This window comes from Vicugna pacos, chromosome 1 (genome assembly GCF_048564905.1).
Source record: "Vicugna pacos chromosome 1, VicPac4, whole genome shotgun sequence".
In the NCBI taxonomy this organism is placed as follows: domain Eukaryota; kingdom Metazoa; phylum Chordata; class Mammalia; order Artiodactyla; family Camelidae; genus Vicugna; species Vicugna pacos.
Window position 1 is genome coordinate 61,478,934 of NC_132987.1, and position 18,252 is coordinate 61,497,185.

General features: G+C 36.8%; 2 protein-coding genes across 5 annotated transcripts in view; one reads left to right on the forward strand and one right to left on the reverse strand.

The window, feature by feature from the left end:
• ACAP2 (ArfGAP with coiled-coil, ankyrin repeat and PH domains 2) overlaps positions 1 to 18,252 on the reverse strand; it is a 137,298-nt gene that overhangs the window by 13,527 nt on the left and 105,519 nt on the right. For 3 of the 4 annotated variants that reach the window (XM_072963396.1, XM_072963392.1, XM_072963405.1), the window contains 8 exons: positions 14,081 to 14,289; positions 13,668 to 13,737; positions 12,041 to 12,132; positions 10,476 to 10,660; positions 9,260 to 9,352; positions 8,003 to 8,187; positions 7,477 to 7,586; positions 6,056 to 6,166 (listed from right to left, as the gene is read on the reverse strand). In XM_072963396.1, coding sequence (XP_072819497.1) covers positions 6,056 to 6,166; positions 7,477 to 7,586; positions 8,003 to 8,187; positions 9,260 to 9,352; positions 10,476 to 10,660; positions 12,041 to 12,132; positions 13,668 to 13,737; positions 14,081 to 14,289 — 1,055 coding nt within the window. The remainder of the gene's footprint in view (positions 1 to 6,055; positions 6,167 to 7,476; positions 7,587 to 8,002; positions 8,188 to 9,259; positions 9,353 to 10,475; positions 10,661 to 12,040; positions 12,133 to 13,667; positions 13,738 to 14,080; positions 14,290 to 18,252) is intronic. The other variant, XM_072963399.1, reaches the window with a different exon arrangement.
• Positions 2,626 to 18,252, forward strand: part of LOC140696973 (uncharacterized) — a 277,558-nt gene continuing 261,931 nt past the window's right edge. Inside the window, exon 1 of the mRNA XM_072963428.1 lies at positions 2,626 to 3,967. Within this exon, the coding sequence (XP_072819529.1) occupies positions 2,764 to 3,723 (960 nt within the window). The 5' untranslated portion in view covers positions 2,626 to 2,763 and the 3' untranslated portion in view covers positions 3,724 to 3,967. The remainder of the gene's footprint in view (positions 3,968 to 18,252) is intronic.

The window sequence follows — 18,252 nt, forward strand, 5'->3', positions numbered from 1 at the left end:
TTTATTTGAGATTGTTCTTCTTTTTTGAGAAAGGCCTGTATCGCTATAAACTTCCCTCTTAGCACTGCCTTTGCTGTGTCCCATAGGTTTTGAGTGGTTGTGCTTTCATTATCATTTGTCTCAAGGTATTTTTTAATTTCAGCTTTGATTTCCTCATTGATCCATTGTTTTTTCAATAACATATTGTTTAATCTCCATGCTTTTCTTTATTTCTCCTTTGTTTCTCTGTTGTTGATTTCCAGTTTCATGGCATTGTGGTCAGTAAAGATGCTTGAGATAATTTCTATCTTCTTAAATTTGTTGAGGTTGCTTTTGTGTCCAAGTACATGATCGATCCTGGAAAATGTTCCATGTGCACTTGAAAAGAATGTATATTCTATTTTTGGGGGGTGTAAAGCTCTGAAAATATCCACCAAATCTAGTTTTTCTATTGTAGTATTTAATTTCTCTGTTGCCTTGTTTATTTTCTGTCTGGAAGATCTGTCTAGTGATGTTAATGCAGTGTTAAAATCTCCAACTATGATTGTATTCCCATCAATATCCCCCTTTATCTCTGTTAGTAATTCTTGTATGTACTTAGGTGCTCCTATATTGGGTGCATATATATTAACGATTGTAATATCTTCATCTTGTATCACTCCTTTAATCATTATAAAATGTCCTTCTTTATCTTTCTTTATGGCCTTTGTCTTAAAGTCTATTTTGTCTGAAATCAGTACTGCAACACCTGCTTTTTTGGCTTTTCCATTTGCATGGAATATCCTTTTCCATCCTTTCACTCTCAATCTATATGTGTCCTTCTCCCTAAAGTGGGTGTCTTGTATGCAGCATATTGAAGGTTCTTGCTTTATTATCCAGTCTGCCACTCTATGTCTTTTGACTGGAGCATTTAGTCCATTAACATTTACAGTAATTAATGATAGATGTGTGTTTATTGCCATTTTGAACTTATCTTTGCAGTTGAATTGGTATATCCTCTTTGTTCCTTTCTTCTTCCTTTTGTGGTTTGGTAATTTTCCTTTGTATTATCATGGATTTTATTTAATTTTTGTGACTCCCTCGTAAATTTTTGACTTGTGGTTACCCTTTTTTGTAAATCTATTAACCTATACCCGTTTTTAATAAACTGATAATAACATGATCTCAAACCCATCCTACTGTTAAAAAAATTTAAAAAAGAAAGAAAAAAAATTCTATATTTCCCTGCCTCCCTCTCCCACTCTCAGTGATTTGTATGTCTTCTTTTATAATTTCGTGTTTTCTTTATTTGTAATTCATGAGTTATCACCTTTCCAGTTGTACGTTTCTCATTTCTGTAGCATCCTGCTGCTTTTCTGTTTATAATAGCCCTTTCAATATTTCTTTTAGCATGGGTTTAGTGTTGCTAAACTCCTGCAGCTTTTTTTTGTCTGTGAAACTCTTTATTTCTCCTTCTATCCTAAAGGATAGCCTTGCTGGATAAAGTATCCTAGGCTGCATCTTTTTTTCATTCAGGGCTTTGAATATATCTTGCCACTCCCTTCTGGCCTGTAGTGTTTGTGTAGAGAAATCAGCTGAGAGCCTTATGGGGGTTCCCTTGTAGTTCACTCTTTGCTTTTCTCTTGCTGCCTTTAGAATCATTTCTTTATCCTTGACTCTGGCCATCTTGATTATGATATGTCTTGGTGTGGGTCTATTTGGGTTCTTCCTGTTTGGGACCCTCTGAGCTTCCTGTACTTGGATATCTGATTCCTTCTTTAAGTTTGGGAAGTTTTCAGTCATGATTTCTTCAAAAACCTTTTCAATTCCCTTTGATCCTTCTTCCCCTCCTGGGACCCCTATTATGCGAAGATTGGGACGCTTTATATTATCCCATAGGTCCCTTATGCTATTATCATTATTTTTTATTTCCTTATCTTGTAGTTCTTCTGAATGGGTGCTTTCTGTTGCCCTGTCTTCTAGATCACTAATTCGTTCCTCTGCATTAACTAGTCGGCTTTGCACAGCTGTTAGATCATTCCTCATCTCTGTCATTGAGTTTTCCCATTTTGCTTGGCTCTTCTTTATAGCTTCAATTTCATTTTTGACATATTTTATTTCTCTAAGCATTATCTCTTTTAATTCCTTCAGCAATTTGATCACTCCTTTTTTGAAATCTTGATCTAGTAGGCTATCGATGTCTATTTCATTGAGCTTTCTTTCAGGGGATTCCTCTTGTTCTTTTAATTGGGAAAGGTTTCTCTGCTTCTTCATCTTGCTCATACCTCTCTGGCACTGTGGTTTATGGAGTATCAGTTGTCTATTTTGGATCTTAAGGATTTTATCTATCTAATGCCTATTTAGGAATAGAACTTAGGGAAAAAAAAGAAAAAAGAAAAAAGAAAAAAAGAGAAAAGAATAAGAGAGAGAGAGAAAGATTTTTAAAAGAAGGGAGAAAGAGGGTTTGAAAACAATGTATAATGAATAATAGAAGAGCGGGTTGAAGCAGAGTATTAATCGGGTGGAGACGTCCTTTTAAAACCTTTAAAAAAATAAAAAAAGGGGTGGGGAGATGAATATATGTGTTTGAAGCCTATGTCTAATCAATAACAGGACATCAAAACCCAAGAGAAATAGAAATGAATTAAGAAGTAAAAATTGAAAGAGTAATTGAAAATAGAACAGGTAAAAACAGATTAAAACAAAAACAAAAACAGAAAACAAAAAAACAAAACAAAGCAAAACAAAAAAAAAAAAAAAAAGGGGTTGTCGGTGTTCTCCTGGAGTGTGTGTGCTTTTAATGTGATGTCCTTCTGTCTTCGTCCTGTTTTGGAAGCTCAGCTTGTTTTCATAGGCCCTCCGTTGGCGCCCTCTTCTGTGCTGCTCCCAGCACCTGTCGGCAAGCAGATCGTGCCTCCTCCTAACACGGGGTCAGATGCAGCTCTCCTCTGCTGCGGGCGGGCGGGTCACTGCCCCTCCGGATGCCGCAGTCAGATGTTGCAGACTGGCCAGGCAGGAGGGCGGGTCGTGCCCCTTCCCAGCACCTTGGTCAGGGGTTGTGTTCCTGCCCGACAGGCGGGGGGCCGCTCTCCCCCTGCCTGCGCCGCCGGTAGCTCCCCTGCTCTGTGCGGCTGCACGCTCTGCGCCAGCGCTCTGCCCTGGCCGGCACTCCGCCCTGGTCGCGCTCCGCCCTGTTCAGCGCTCCGCCCTGGTCGCGCTCCGCCCTATTCACGCTCTGCAGGTGGGCTCGGGGAAGACCGAGGGGCAGCCTCGTCCCTGCTCCGAGCCAAGACCCAGCTGCTTGTTTGTCTTTGTGGAGCAAGTTCTCTGGGGGACCAGAATGGAAGGATCCTATCTGCCCAGGGCTGTAGGCCCGTCTCAGTCTGGCCCTCGAGGCTGCTAAGCCCTTCGGTGCGGACGCAGGTTTCGCCTCTGCCCCCGCCTGGGTGCTCAGCACAGGAGAATATGGCGGCTCTACCTGGGCCCCGCCCCTCTTCCCCTGAGAAGTTTCCGTGGGTTTTCATTGATGGGGGTATGCACCCTTCCCCCGAGAGCACATCAACCTTGCTGTTTTATGGAGGGCCCAGGTTGTTCCGTCCTGTACACCCACAGCCCCAGCGCCCAGCCCCTTGCAGTCCCCTGGAGCTGCCTCCGTGCAGCCGCCCCCGTCCTCCGCCCGGCTTGTGCAGCCTGGCCCTGCCCGCCGCTGCTGGCCCGCGTCTCAGGCTGGGTGTCGGGGGGACCCCCTGTGCCCGTTTAACTTAGTTCTGTCAGTCAAGGGCTGCTCTGTACAGATCCGAGCCTTGGAGGCTCCCCCTCCGTCCCGCTGGCCTCTCAATTGGAGAGGGGAGACCCAGCGAGCAAGCGCCAGTCCTCCTTTGCCGCTCCCTCCCCGCGGGACCCGTCCCGCGCTGCTTTGCCTTTTGTTCTTTCTTTTTTCCTTTTCTCCTACCAGATTTTTGGCGTCTTTATCTTTTGAAGAGGGCGATGATCTGTTGGAGCTCCGCAGGTGCTCTGGTTGGCTGAGTGGGTCTGTAGATGTGGGTCTTGGTGTATTTGTGGGAGAGGGTGACTTACAAGCGTCCTTCTACTCCGCCATCTTGCCCGGAAGTGGCAATAAAAGATTTCTAACAAGAGCATTTCAGCTCTGTTTAAGCAGGTTCCTTGCAGCACCTCCAGGAGCTTACTTCTTCCAGACTCCAGAGAATTCCTGGCTTCTAAAGCAACCTGTCAAACTTTAACTGCCAACTGCTAAAATAATTGCTTCTGTAGTATGGAAGCAATAGCCTGTCATAAGTTCATTCTGGTTCACTCTGAGGTATAGCAGTTTCAGACGTATAAATAGTATGTATTCTCTATATATACTGGGAATATATTTGACACACAGACATTAAAACAAATGGCCATTAAGTTACTAAGATTTTCCCATGGTTACCATGTTGATTGTACATTCTTTTCAGGATTATTTATCCTGGCAGCAGGAAGACATGTAGCACTGGATTAAGAAAACAAGAGTTTCCTCTCAAATGTTGCTTTTGGTGACCCTCTCCTACTCTGTACTTCTTACCTGTCCTCAGGCCACCAAATACTCACTGCCTTCCCAGACTTCTATCACCCTCTTCCAAGATGCTCTCTCTGGCTATTACAGCGTCTGATAGAGGTTTTTCCTATCTTCAAAGTACCACAATTCGCTTCCATTTCCTTTCTCAACCACTGTGTGAATTAATAATAGCAAAAGAAGTCTCCCTTTGGTATTTGGACTTTTCAGAGAGGATGGGTATTTCAAAACTTTTTTTTCAAAAAAAACTTTTAAGTGAAACTTAAGTCCTCATACAAAACAAAATGAGAAAATTAAGATAATGTGGGACCAGGTATTTCTAAGGAAGAGAGGCCATTACTGTAAGAATTGCTTGGGAAGCTGCAGCCAGGGTTCATTTCTCTATACCATTCCTAACTTTTCTTTAACAACTTATTTTTTCTAGTTGTAAATCTATAATGATTTAACAGTTCTAAGGTTTTCTACAATAGCCTCCACAATAACAAAAACCCCTCCAGCGAGGAAAAGAAGCTGAGTACAGAGAAAATATGTTTTGCTGTTTTGTTTTGCTTTGTTTTGTTTTTAAGTTTTCAGGGGTCAGAGAGGGGTGACATGTGTCAAATGAAGAATTCTCAGTGGGAGCTCAGGAGTTCAAGACAGTCAAGGGAGTTTCTCTTTGTAAATGACTGACATTCAGTAGTGCGGATGGAACTGTCTCTATTCGTACAACAGAGGATCAACAACCCTGGGCTTCACTCAGCCCAGAACAGAATGAATAAGTGATCCATACAACATATGTTTGAGATTTCCTACATAACAATGAAGTGTAGGCAACAATCACATTCCTAGGTCCAAGTATAACAAACAACTTTGATCTAAGATGAAAATCAAATTAAGACCTCAAGATTCTTTCTTTAATAGATCATATTAAATTATATCCAAACATCCAAAAACAAGTATTTTTATCTCAAAATAGAGTACTCATGTGACTAATTCTTTGGGAAAAAAAAAAAAAACACAAACAGGTCCCTAAATACCACTGCCCAAGGCAATGCAACTGCAAAAGTTACTAACATCAACGCAGTTGGCTTCCCTGTTTACAATCCTCTAATTCTTGAGGTAGTAGTATAATTGCCTGTTACTGTACCAACCCAACCCAACTTCCACCCCAGTACTGTACTAAGAGTTAAAGATTCCATTTTAGAAAAGTCATTGGTTTTCTGTTCCTACTGGTCAGGCAGTATAACAGAAGCACATGGGTTACTGAGCCAGAATTCTTGGGTTCAAATCCCAGCTCCACCACTTACTAGTTTCTCAAATTACCTGTAGTTGGCTTCCTTGTTGAGGCCAATAATAATAAACCTTTATAGAGCTGAGGTGAGAACCAAATAAGTTCATGTATGTAAAGTGCTTAATATATTTAATGTAGTTAGAGAAGCACACAGCCCATAGTAAATAACCAAGTTTAAATTTCAGGCCTACACATGAAACTCTATGTTAAAACCATATACAAGTAATATATTTTATGAGAAATAATCAGATGGAAAAAAATACACTTACAGAGTCACTATATCAGCATTGGCTGCTTCCACAGCTATACTCAAAGGGTCTTTCCCTTCTTCATCAGTGGCATGTTGATTGGCACCTCGTTTTAGGAATAAACACACCTGCCTGTTAAGGAAACAGCATTTTTGAGATTTTGTCAATAAGGAAAAAAAAAGCTGGTATTCACCTTAAAAAAAAAACTACTTAAGTAATATTTTCATTAGGAAGTTCTTGACTCATTTGACAAAGATTTACTGAATATTGACTCTAATAATAAAAATTTATCATGATCAGCATTTTATAAATCTCAATGTATTTTCATATTTAACCTGGTAATATATAACACAGTGGGATGTATAAATTATGGTCTCTATCATCAAAGAATATCATAAAAAGATGTACAGAGATAGGTATAAGCTTAAATAAAACAAAAATCACTCAAGGCCATTATCTGGGAAAGAAGGAAGCCAAGGCAATGTTATCATAATATGTTAATGATAATTACAATAGCAATAGAGTGGGCAATAATCTTGCCACTGTATTCCACAAATATTAATAACGAAGAAATTGACAAAAATGAAAAAATGAAGGCATAAATTAATAGAGGCTGTGAAGTAAAATGGGGAATAACTATGATTGTTTAAGAAGAAAATACAAAGGATGAATTAAATAGAACCACTTTTAAGGTAAAGTTATTGAGCTGAATCTCTTTGCTAATAAAGCAAAAGAAAACAGCCTATGATAAAAATAGAAGATACTATAAATAAACTGAAAAAAGGACAGCTTCTTGCTTGTCCAGGTAATAAGGCTTGGAGATTCTGAGATGTTTTATAGATAAACAATCATCTATGACACAAACTTTTCACATAAGGCCAACATTTTTACTTTATTTGTATTCTCTAGAAGAAAGCCTATTTTTATTGTTTTATTTTTCTGTGAATCTAAATATTGCTTCAGAAGCCACAGCATCAATAGCACAGAATAAGAATTTACTTTAGAATCTGACTTTAACTACCCTGTGGAAAAACTAAAATTTACAAAGTTACAAAATTCTCCCAAAATGTGTGTGCTATGTACATAATGCATATGTATATATCCATAAATGCATGCGGGCATGCACACACACACACACAGACTTACGTTGTCTCATAAAATCGCCACAATTTCAGTAACAGTTTTAAATGCTGAAACAGATCTATATAAATATTAGTAAAATTGAAAGTAAGTTTTGTAATTTTCTTGTCTGAAAAGTAACAGTATCTTTTTCATGAATGAAATTTTTAAAATTTCAAGTTCCTTCATGACAATATAAGTCAGAGGAAAGTATCACTTTACAAACTCTACCTAAAATTCTTAACCTGAGAAAAAGCAAAACATTATTTTAAAATAGATTTTTTCAAACAAAATACACTCAAATATGTAGCACTATAGTTTACCCCGTGTGCCCTAAGACGGTGGCATGGTGCAGTGGTCCCCGCCCTTGCACATCTCTTTGATTCACGTTAGCACCATTCTGAAGGAGAAACTCGCATGTCACCAAAGAGCCCTTAGAGGAAAAAAGAAAATAAAATGTACAAAAAGCAAACAACAATATATTTCTATTAAAAATAGAGTATTTACTTTACTCAAAAGCCTTTTTATTACATTCTCCTCAAAAGAAAAAATTTCCCCTAGCAAAAGCAAAGAAATGATAAATTATGTTATTTTCTTCCCAAGAACTACTTCTAACTGGGGTTCAATGTGTACTCTGTGACCTAGCAAAACACACTACTTTCATTACTAGAATTCTCTTCCGTTAAGAAAAAAATTGAGCTTACACAAAGCAATATTCAGAAACCACTACTAGCTGCTGCTTCTATTTTCCAACCCATCTCTTAAAGTAAAAGATAATGCTAAAGCTATGTTTAGAAAAAATTTTATTTTTTTATGTTTTACTGAAAACCTCAATTTACAAATTCATACCCCTAATACAGCCTGGATAAGCGGTGTTGCTTTATTTTCCTCGGAATTTGCCCAGTTTACATCTGCACCATGAGCCAAAGCCTCAGCCATTTTAGGAAGATTCTTCTCATAGGAAGCCCTGTAAAGCTGGAGTCCTGGATTGAGATGTTTAGAGTCGAGAAACATAGAAGAATCTTGCCTTTCTCCTGAAAAGCAAACACAAATATGTCAATAAAAACGAGCTCTTGGCAGGGATGGAAAAAAATGAGAAGTTACTGTTTCACGGGTACAGAATTTCAGTTTTGAAAGATGAAGAATTCTGGGGATGGACGATGGTGATGGCAGTGCAACAGTGTAAACAGACTTAAGGTAACTGAACTGTACACCTGAAAATGGTTAAGATGATAAATTTTATGTTATGTGTATCTTACCACAACTTTTAAAAACATAAACTCTGACTTGTATTACAATGTGAAAGTTGTGACATAAGAAACCACTAATTTAATAAATTAGCTAATGGGAGATATTCACAAAGGTATCTTATTTCCGATAGACTAGTCACTCTCCAAACAGTTAACCTTCTTCTCTTATAAAGACTGATTGGTATACCAGGCCTTTGTGGTCTTGCCAGTATAGAATGAGTAGGTAAATTACTCTGTATTAGATTAAAATTAGGTATGTTCCTAAAAGCCTTAAAGTCTTAAAGACTCAAAAGAGGCAGTAAGAATCACTAAAGAATTTTACTATTAGACCAAACCTTACTTTATTCCTAGGATGGCCCGATACCATCACAATTTGCAGCACAAGCAGTTCAAATCATTTAAAGAATGCTTACTACCCTGAGTATTTGCAAGACCAAAACCACTGAAATCATAAAGGAGAGAATATAGGAGGAAAGCACAGGTCAGAAGGAAAACCTAATGGTGGGGCAGGGGCTGGGGTGTGGGTGGGATTTGCTGATCTCCTTGTCCTGAAAGACAGCCACACAAACAAGATAACGGCAATAAGATCTACAGTTCATGTGGATTAAAAATTATCCTAACTATTGACAAGTTACTTGTAGCACGTATTATGAGGCTTAGAAGAATGTACAGCTAGGAGAGAACTTCCAAGTAAGAAAAGAAATAGCTGCTTTCTCACTTGGCAGTATTAATTGGCCCTTAGGACCTTCTAAAAGACTAACCATTTCCTTAGATACTATGTAATCAAACCTGGCATTTACCACACACATTTTTCAGCAAACAGTACCAATTAATACTGGATTTCACCAAAACTCACCAGGCTCATATAAACTATTGGCTGACACTGTGGAGGGTAAAGATTCTCTTCCATCATCAGAGCTCTGCTGGATTCCACTGTCATTACTTCTGACTGTTTTAAAGAAAAATTAGCTAGTGATTGAAGTTCACACCATTGAGAAAACAGTCTCCCACAAACAATGAGGTTTTAAAATGAGCTCTGATACAGCTACATAAACTCAGCCACCACCAGTGAATAAATTTAGCACAACTGTAATCCTTTGGAACATTTTGCTTATTGAAATATGAATCAATCACAAAGCCTGAAAATAAACTTATTTTCAGAGTTGTAACATATCTCATTACCCCATGAGTGTCAGGGACAGTAAAGAGCTGAATTTACTATATGACTGTTAGTAATGTGTAATTCTGAGACAATGGGTAACATCTAGAGAAATGGCCACACCGCACAATGACCACCGGCACAGACTTGGGATGCTCCACAAGAGTAGTACTTACTACTACGTAGTTTTGAAGAAGTATCAAAGTAGGAGAAGAGTGAATCTAGCTCATCAGGACAGAAGAGAGACTCCCGCCTGGCCTCGTCGCTATTTACAGCAACCACTGAGGACATGCAAGTTAGCAAAGCACAAAGCAGGCCGTAAGAAGGGAAAAGGGCAGGAAAAACATTACTGGGAAAAATTTAGGAGGAAAAAATAGGAAGGATATTAGGTGGTTAATCAGATATTTAGGGCTTTTTGCATGAAAGATTTGTAATTCCCATCTCCCCTTGCATTCTGAGCAGTTCTGTTCCTTAGAATATACACACTACAGTTGACCCTTGAACAACACAAGTTTAAACTAGGTAGGTCCACCTATAGTCGGATTTTTTCAGTAGTAAATATTACAAAACCACATGATCCAGGGTTGGCGTAATCCATGGATGCAGAACTGAGGATACAGAGAAACTGCCGAGCAGATGTGGAGAACTGACTACAAATTATATGTGGAGTTTTGACTGAGCAGAGAGTTGGTGCCCTAATCCCCGAGTTGTTCAAGGGTCAACTGTATCTAGAAATATGAATTACCAAGACATTATTTAAATTTAACTGCTTTAAAGATATCTGTTTCCTTAGGGTATATAGAAGGAAATAGGTTCTTAACATTTAAAAAATCTGTAACAGCTACTAATTCAGAGATTAAGAAAGTGACTTCAGCTCAAGAACATATTTATATAGACAAATCAACTGTAATACCTGAACTTTGGGGAAATGCTCTGACTTGTTCACTTGGTCCAAGTTTAGAAATGCTCAATCTCTTTTCTTCATAACTTTTGGAGTCAATCTTTTTTCCCTGCTCAGGAGGTGATGATGATATAGAATATTTATCCACAAATTTCCTCTCCACATATTTTGCTCTGATATACGCCTCTTTCTCCTGTCTGATTGGTATACATAAAAATGTCATGATGTTCTTCTGTTTAATCTCTTAGCATGGCTAATACTAAAAAGAAGCCATTACATATTGAATATTGCAAAGGAAGTCACTAAATGTAATACTAGTTAAAGCTAAATTTGTAACATTATGCAACATGTTTTCCTTCCAAATATTTAATGAACTATGATTTCATGTTTAAGTGAAATACAAATAAACTAACTGAAGAATCCTAAGTATTAACATGGCACTCTCATATTCTCTTAGTTTCTATGCTCATTCATTTCTATTCATATTCCCTTGTGCTTTTCACAGAATGAAAAACATTACAAAGAAACTACTTAAGTTCATAGAAATTAACTTTAATTCCATTTTTACTCCAATAAATGTCACATACTGAACTATCACTATTCATAACCATAATTTTTTGTAAGACAATATTTTAAAACAGCATAGCATTTCTAACTTAAGGGGGACCAAAAAAGGTATCACATTTTAAACTTCTGTTTTATGATACAATCATAAAATCCCAAGTTTGTTCTGTACCTTTTCTTACTTACATTCTTTTAAAAAAGCTTAGGTCTTTGGCTAACAAAGGATAACTCAAGGTCTAAGATAACTCAAACAGCCACGCTTTAGCCAAAAAAATAAGAATCTGATTTAAGTGGTGTTGGTTTAGAGAGCAATGACTTTTAAAAAGTATTAATTATACATAAAGATATAGTCAAACATAGGATTACAGCAGGTAAAATTTTAATACCTAATATAAAAAAGTATAAATTCTAAAAACAACAATAAAAACTAATTGTCTACCTTTGAAGACACTCTTAGCCACTTCGTTCAATGAGTCTCCATACACAGAATTGAAAGTAAAATTTCAAACAGAGCAATTAAGTGTTAAGTGCTCTCTCCTACCAGAAGCTACCCTTTTCACCTTTAACTCTTCAATGTAATAATGCCATGTATGAAACATGTGATTAACAAATATTTGCAGAACTAAGTCAAACAATGTGAAATTATTCACTGTAAGTAGTAAAAACTTGATCCTTAGAAACATTAATAAGCAGATTATCTCTCTTTAAGGGCCTGCCAATAACAGAACTTTGTTCTACTTCAACTGCTAAGAGTTTTTACATCCCTATATAGAGCTTTAATTTTTAAGACTCTCTCTTATCTGAAAACTATAACTAAGTTTATGATTAATAAAAAAATGATTATCTAATTAATATACCCAAGAAAGAGACAGCCACATTTTAACAGGTAGTAATGATTTCTTGTGAACAGTCTGTCTCAATATTACATACCAATTATAGTGAAATAAAATCACAGCTATATTCCTGACTGGGGGAGAGGGGAAGGTAACACATTAACACAACTGAAATAGTACCTTTGTCCTGGTTGTGGCTTCTTTATTCCCATTTTTTCCACATTAGCTTCATAAACTCTATTTATAACATCATTCCCCAACTCACACATAAGCTATTTGGCAGAAAAACAGAAAATAAGTTATAAATTCCTAAAAGTAATATAATAAATCCTTAAGCAAGCACAGCTACTTAATTCTTTTTGCATGTTCTGCAAATGCTCATTCCACAAAGATGTTTAAAGTTAAAACAAAATGAGACAAAAATTGCAAGCAATATCACGATTTTGCCATTCTACCAGAGTATCTCCCTAGAAGATTATCACTCCTCAAGAAAGGGTTTCTCAGGGGGACGGCATAGCTCAAGTGGCACAGTACATGCTTAGCATGCATGAGGTCCTAGGTTCAATCCCTAGTACCTCTTTGAAAAATAAAAATAAATAAATAAACCTAATTACCTCCCCCACTAAAAAAATTTTAAAAACAAACAAAAAAATTTTTAAATGGTTTCTCCTCACCCATCTTTTACCAGATTTCTATCTCTCCACTATAGCTGGCACAAGGCTACATATTATTCGCAACGTCTGCTAAAAAAGAAGGCTAAGTCCAGACAGGTTCAGTTTTAAACAACTGAGAACTGAAATAAACTATTTTCTCCTACTACTTTATTTACAAGTATTTCAAAATTTTTTTTAAGTTTCGATTTTTTTAATGTATCACTTGTATTTCAACTATTTTTCTAAATTGAATCCACTGAGTTCATATCTACACAAAGCTGGTGCAGAAATTAAATTTCTATCCCTCAACCTCCACTTTCTTCTCCTTTGAATTCATAACAATTTATAGAACTTATCTAAGTAGGGGTCTACCACAGGACGCAATTTATCACCTTCATTTAGATATTTATACAAAAATGCCCAAAATCAAAAGTTTTTATTTTACATAATTGACAGGATTATCAGTTTATCTATGGATTGGAATAAAAATACAAGCACATTACAAACACAATTTTCAGACAGAAATAAATGCAGAGTATAGCACAACATTCAAACTAATATTTTTTTTGCAATATGGTAAACTAAATGGTGGGAATTTAAAGGAGTATACTGTTAACCATTATGAATTTCATAAATCTTATTAAAAAATCTCTGTGATCTAAAATTATGTATGACATTTTCATAGATACGAATCCTTACACAGGGGAAAAGGATGTCTTGGTCTGATGACTACTATCCCTGACAAATGTAAAGTTGCAAGTGGGCCTATGCTGAAAAAATGCAATCATAACAATATGCTATACCAACCCACTGTGGAGCTCACTATAGCAGTATCTCATATTTTAACAAGAATTTATATAATCATAAAAGATTAAAATTAAGGCAAAAATCTAAGATACTTTTTGAGAAAACACAAAAATATAAGTACGCTGGTTTCCTTAAAAAGTGAACTGACATGGACTAAGCTCCATAAGCTTAGCAATCTAAAAAAGACCAATATGAAAACACCAGATTTGCCAAAATAGTGTCAGATATATTCCAACACAATTTGATTCATTATTAACACTGAGAAACTCATACATTTGTAAACCAAGATTCTAAAATCTTGATTTTTATGAGAAAACAAAATATTTTAAAGCAAATATTTATTTTACCTTTAAAAGTTCAGGCTCCCAGGTATCTAAAGTTAAAGAGCGTACTTTTGAAAAATGAACTCCAAGACTCCTAAGTGGGAAAAAAAAGACTGTATTAATATATAAAACTATCAAGTCTCTGCTCTATTTGCATATTATGCAAATTATTTTCCTCTTTTAATGTGACACAGCCTCTAATGTAGCCCTCAACACGTTAATAATAGGGACAGATCTTCCAGTTAATAATGAATGATGAATCAAAGTACTCAAAAGCACTTCATAAACCAGAATTTTATCCACTTTACAAAGGTACAAAGACACAAACTAGCAGTCAAATTAGGCAAGTGGGAAAGGTCCTCTAACCAGTGGGACACAATAATTTACAATGTGTGTTTATCCAAAAGAAGTCTCTCACCCTGGGCAGGCCTACCCACCGGTGAATCCCAGAGCACTCGATACACAGGGTGATTCCCAGGTTGATGCTGGCCCACCGAGGGTCTGCCAGACCACAGTCACAGCAGCTGGCATTGCCAGGGATACACTGGACTCGCTGCAATGCACTTTCTCCTTTCAATAATTTATCCTTTGACTCATTTCCAGAATCCAGGCTTCCTGTGGATGGAGATGATTTCTTATCCAGCTTCTAAAAGAATTAAGAATTTTTTTTTAAAAGATTGCAATATACTAGTAATTCTATGTTGCACACTACATGCTCCAAACAAAAACTTCCAATCCATACATTGAAGGCCTACTTTGAGCCTAAACCAGGCTGTTCCACGCATAATTACATAATTACAGAGTGAATCAACAATAAAATGCACAAAGTCTAAAATCTTATGGGCTATTAGGATGCCAGAAGAAAAGCAAAACGTGGTAGATAAGCCAAAAGCTAATTTTTTTAAGTGCACAGCAATGTCTATATCAATAATGACCAAACACAAAGATGTAGCTTGGGGATCCTAGGCAATTAAAGATATGGCCTAAAAAACCTTCTGGTTTAAAAATATTTCAACCTTAACAAGCCAGTATTTTAGCACAGAATAAACAGAAATACAATCTGGTGCTTGTCTGGCCCTTCCCGAAAACTCAATCTAATAGCTGTAAGGTGGGGCTCAGCAAAGAAAGTGTGGGGATTTGGTATTCCAGAGAGGGCTGAGCTGGGTAAGGAGCATATCCTCAAATGAGAGCAACCTCGTGGAGGTTGTTGCATCCCAAGCAGGGTAAGGAGGGTATCTGCACAAGAAGACAGCCCAGTAAGAGAAGTGAGACCCTGAGGATGCAAACGAAGGTATCAGGTGGGAGTGCCACCTAGTGTGAGGTGTCAGAGCCTGGGAGTGGAAAATGGCAACAGAGAAAGGATGTTGGTCACATACAGGGGACTGGACATATAAGTAAACCCACTAAAAATAAATGGGAGCCAGATTTCTCACTGCAGAGAAAGGAGTTACTTAAATGGAAAAGGAGAGAATTAGAACAAACCTCAATTGTATTAGACTGGGACTGGAGATACAAAGAGGCACAATAATGGTTTCAATAAAAATAGATATATTAAGAAATACGGATGTAAATGTGTATATACACATGCATATTCCCTTATTTTGGTTCCTAAAAATTGTTCTCCACCAAAAACAACAAGGGCTCACTGAAGAAACTACTGATTTCAAGGGTGGTGCAGAGAAAGTACAAGAAGATGAACTCAGAACATCTCGCCATACTAGAAAGTAAGGAATAACTCAATTTGTTGAGAACATATCAAAAGGATACAGGAGCTGGGGCTCCTCTGGCCAAACTTGGACAATTTGAGCAACAAATAATGATAGTAATGAATTCTAATAAAATGAATAAAATAGAGGCCTATACTGATACAATTAAAACTTTAAAATTTAAAGCTTGATCAGGAACAGAATATTTACACAGTCTCAAAGTACCTCCAAGCATACATAAAACACTATTTCAAAGATAACTTTACAGTAGAGAAGTCCAGCAGACACCACCTTATCAAGTGATCAAAGTGAAGATCACCAATAATGGGACAAATCAAAGTCATGTGCCACCTGAGAAGATGCAGTAAGAACACCACATCATTTATATAATACTCCTGCCAAAGACACATAACGTTGTGAGAAAACATCAAACAAACCCAGAATGAGGGACATTCTACAAAAGTTTGTAACCTTTAAAGCAATCAAGGTCAAGAAGGTCAAAGTAAGACTGAGGGACTATTCCTGACCGAAGGAAACTGAAGAGTCATGACAACTAAAAGTGTGCTCCTTTTTTTTTTGGCTTGGGGGAGGTAGTTAAGTTTATTTATTTTTATTTATTTAAATGAAGTCACTGGGGATTGAACCCAGGACCTTGCACATGCTAAGCATGCACTCTACCACTGAGCTAATAAACACTCTCCCCTGAACTAGATCTTTTTGCTGTAAAGAACATTACTGGGATGACTGTCAAAACAAGGATATTTGAGAATTAAATGGTGTGATTTATCAATGCTTGTTTCTTTATTTTGATGACTATACTATGATTAAACAGCAGAATGTTCCAGTTGTGGGAAGCACTCACTAAATAATGGTGATGGAGCAGACATTAGCAACTTACTCTGAAACGGTTCAAGGAAAAAATTATTTGTACTACACTTAAAACTTTTCTGTAAGTTTGAGATTATTTTAAAAATTTTAAAAAAGAAATACAATCTGCTTTACTAGAATATGTTTGATAATGTAAATTACCTCATAGGCAATTATTATATAGGGAAAGGATATTAATACAATACAGAAAACATGTTGGTTCATTCCCGGTTTTTCCTCTGTAAGCTAATGTTTCTGCACCAAAGCTGAAAGCAAAGCAAACTAACACAGCAGAACTTGGCTGGCCCCCTCAAGGAACACCGGACTGAACATGATACCTATCCATCCCCTCATTCTTCTTGGCTCATTTTGGCAATGTGCTCTCACTTGAAAGTGTTTCTTGTACTATACTCTCTGATCTTTATGTATTTTGACTTTGTCACCAAAGCATCAACCCTTCTGTACCCTTCCATTAAGCTAGTGTCACCAGTTTTGTCTGCACCAATTTTTAAAGTTAAGTTCTATTTATACTATAGTATTTATTTATTAGGAATGTAACTATGCTACTATTTTATTGAGTATCTAAAGTATTAGGAAAAACTTACATGGGTTTTAGGTTGGCCCTATCCCTATTTTTCCTATAATCTCTACTATTTCCAGTGTATGATTTTGCATAACACAGGTATTTCAACACCACCACTAGCTTCTTCATCAAGATGATTTGAATACACACCTAAATTTGTTCCCTCTCAAAACTCCACTAAAAACTAGACAATTTTTTAAAGGAATTACCTACAGCCCTTATAAGGAAATCTGTGATAATTTGAACGTGAAAAAAGAGTAATTACTGCAATTGTGACCCATTGTATTTACAAAAATCCTTAAGTTTATGATGATAGCCCCCCCAAAATTTCTGTCCCCACATAAGGTAGCTAATAAGTTAACCAAATATGGTAATTAAAAGCAAAAACTTAAGCATTTTATTACAGAAACTAAATAGCTCTAGTTGATGAAGAAAAGCTGTATTTTACATAAGAATCCAAGTTAATAAATGCGGACAGGATGACAAAATTAGAAAACCATCATTCTGCAATTCCTAAAGAAATTGCAAATTCAATTGTAAAACCATTAGATGAATGGCTGATGGGGGCATAGATCTTACAGGGTCAAAGTAACACAAAGTAGGTTAGATTTGTTACACAAAGTAACCAAGTAGACTGGGAACAAGAAAGGAAATGTAACATGACAATGGAGGGATCATACTGCCATCTCCCTAATCCAACGTGTCCACTTCATTTTTAAACAGAAGCCTGATCTTATCGTTAGCAATGGTTAGATAACCAAATATTGGGTGTCTCCTGTTACAACATGCAGTATACACATCATCTCTGTTGTAATCGTATGAGAAGGAATTCTATAGGAACAGCTAGCCTAATCTTTTCAGCTAGTCATTGTCAAGAAAAAGAGGGACTATTTTACGTTGAAAGAAAAGGGACATAAGACCAGATGCAATGCCTAGTCATAGATAAGATCTTACTTTGTACAATAAGCTGTAAACATTTTTAGGACAAGCAGGGACATGTGAATATAGACCAGGTAAAAGATGCTTAAGAAATTACCAATAAGTGTGAAATGACATGATGATATCTGTGAGTTACTTTAGAAAACTTAAGCTTTTTTAATTAAAAAAATAAAGACATTTATCCACAAGAATAGGGAGAACAGGAAAGAAAATAAGAGCAACAAAATCTGGGGAGCTAAAAAATGGCTGGATGAATGGTAACCAAGTAGACCAAGGTGATATCTAAGGATAATAAGAAAAATCTAAGAGTTCATCAACTTCATCACACAATATTCAAAGGGCTGAAGGACTTAACACTGGTTAATCCTGGAAGGGAGGATAAAAGTGGGAAGAATGATTGTTTAAGAAGCAGTTAGATCCAAGGTCTCCTCCCCAACTCTATGCCATTAGGGTACTGCTCTCTACAAAGACACAAATGACTAGAGGTATAGTCTCTGGGAAAGTAAAACAGAAA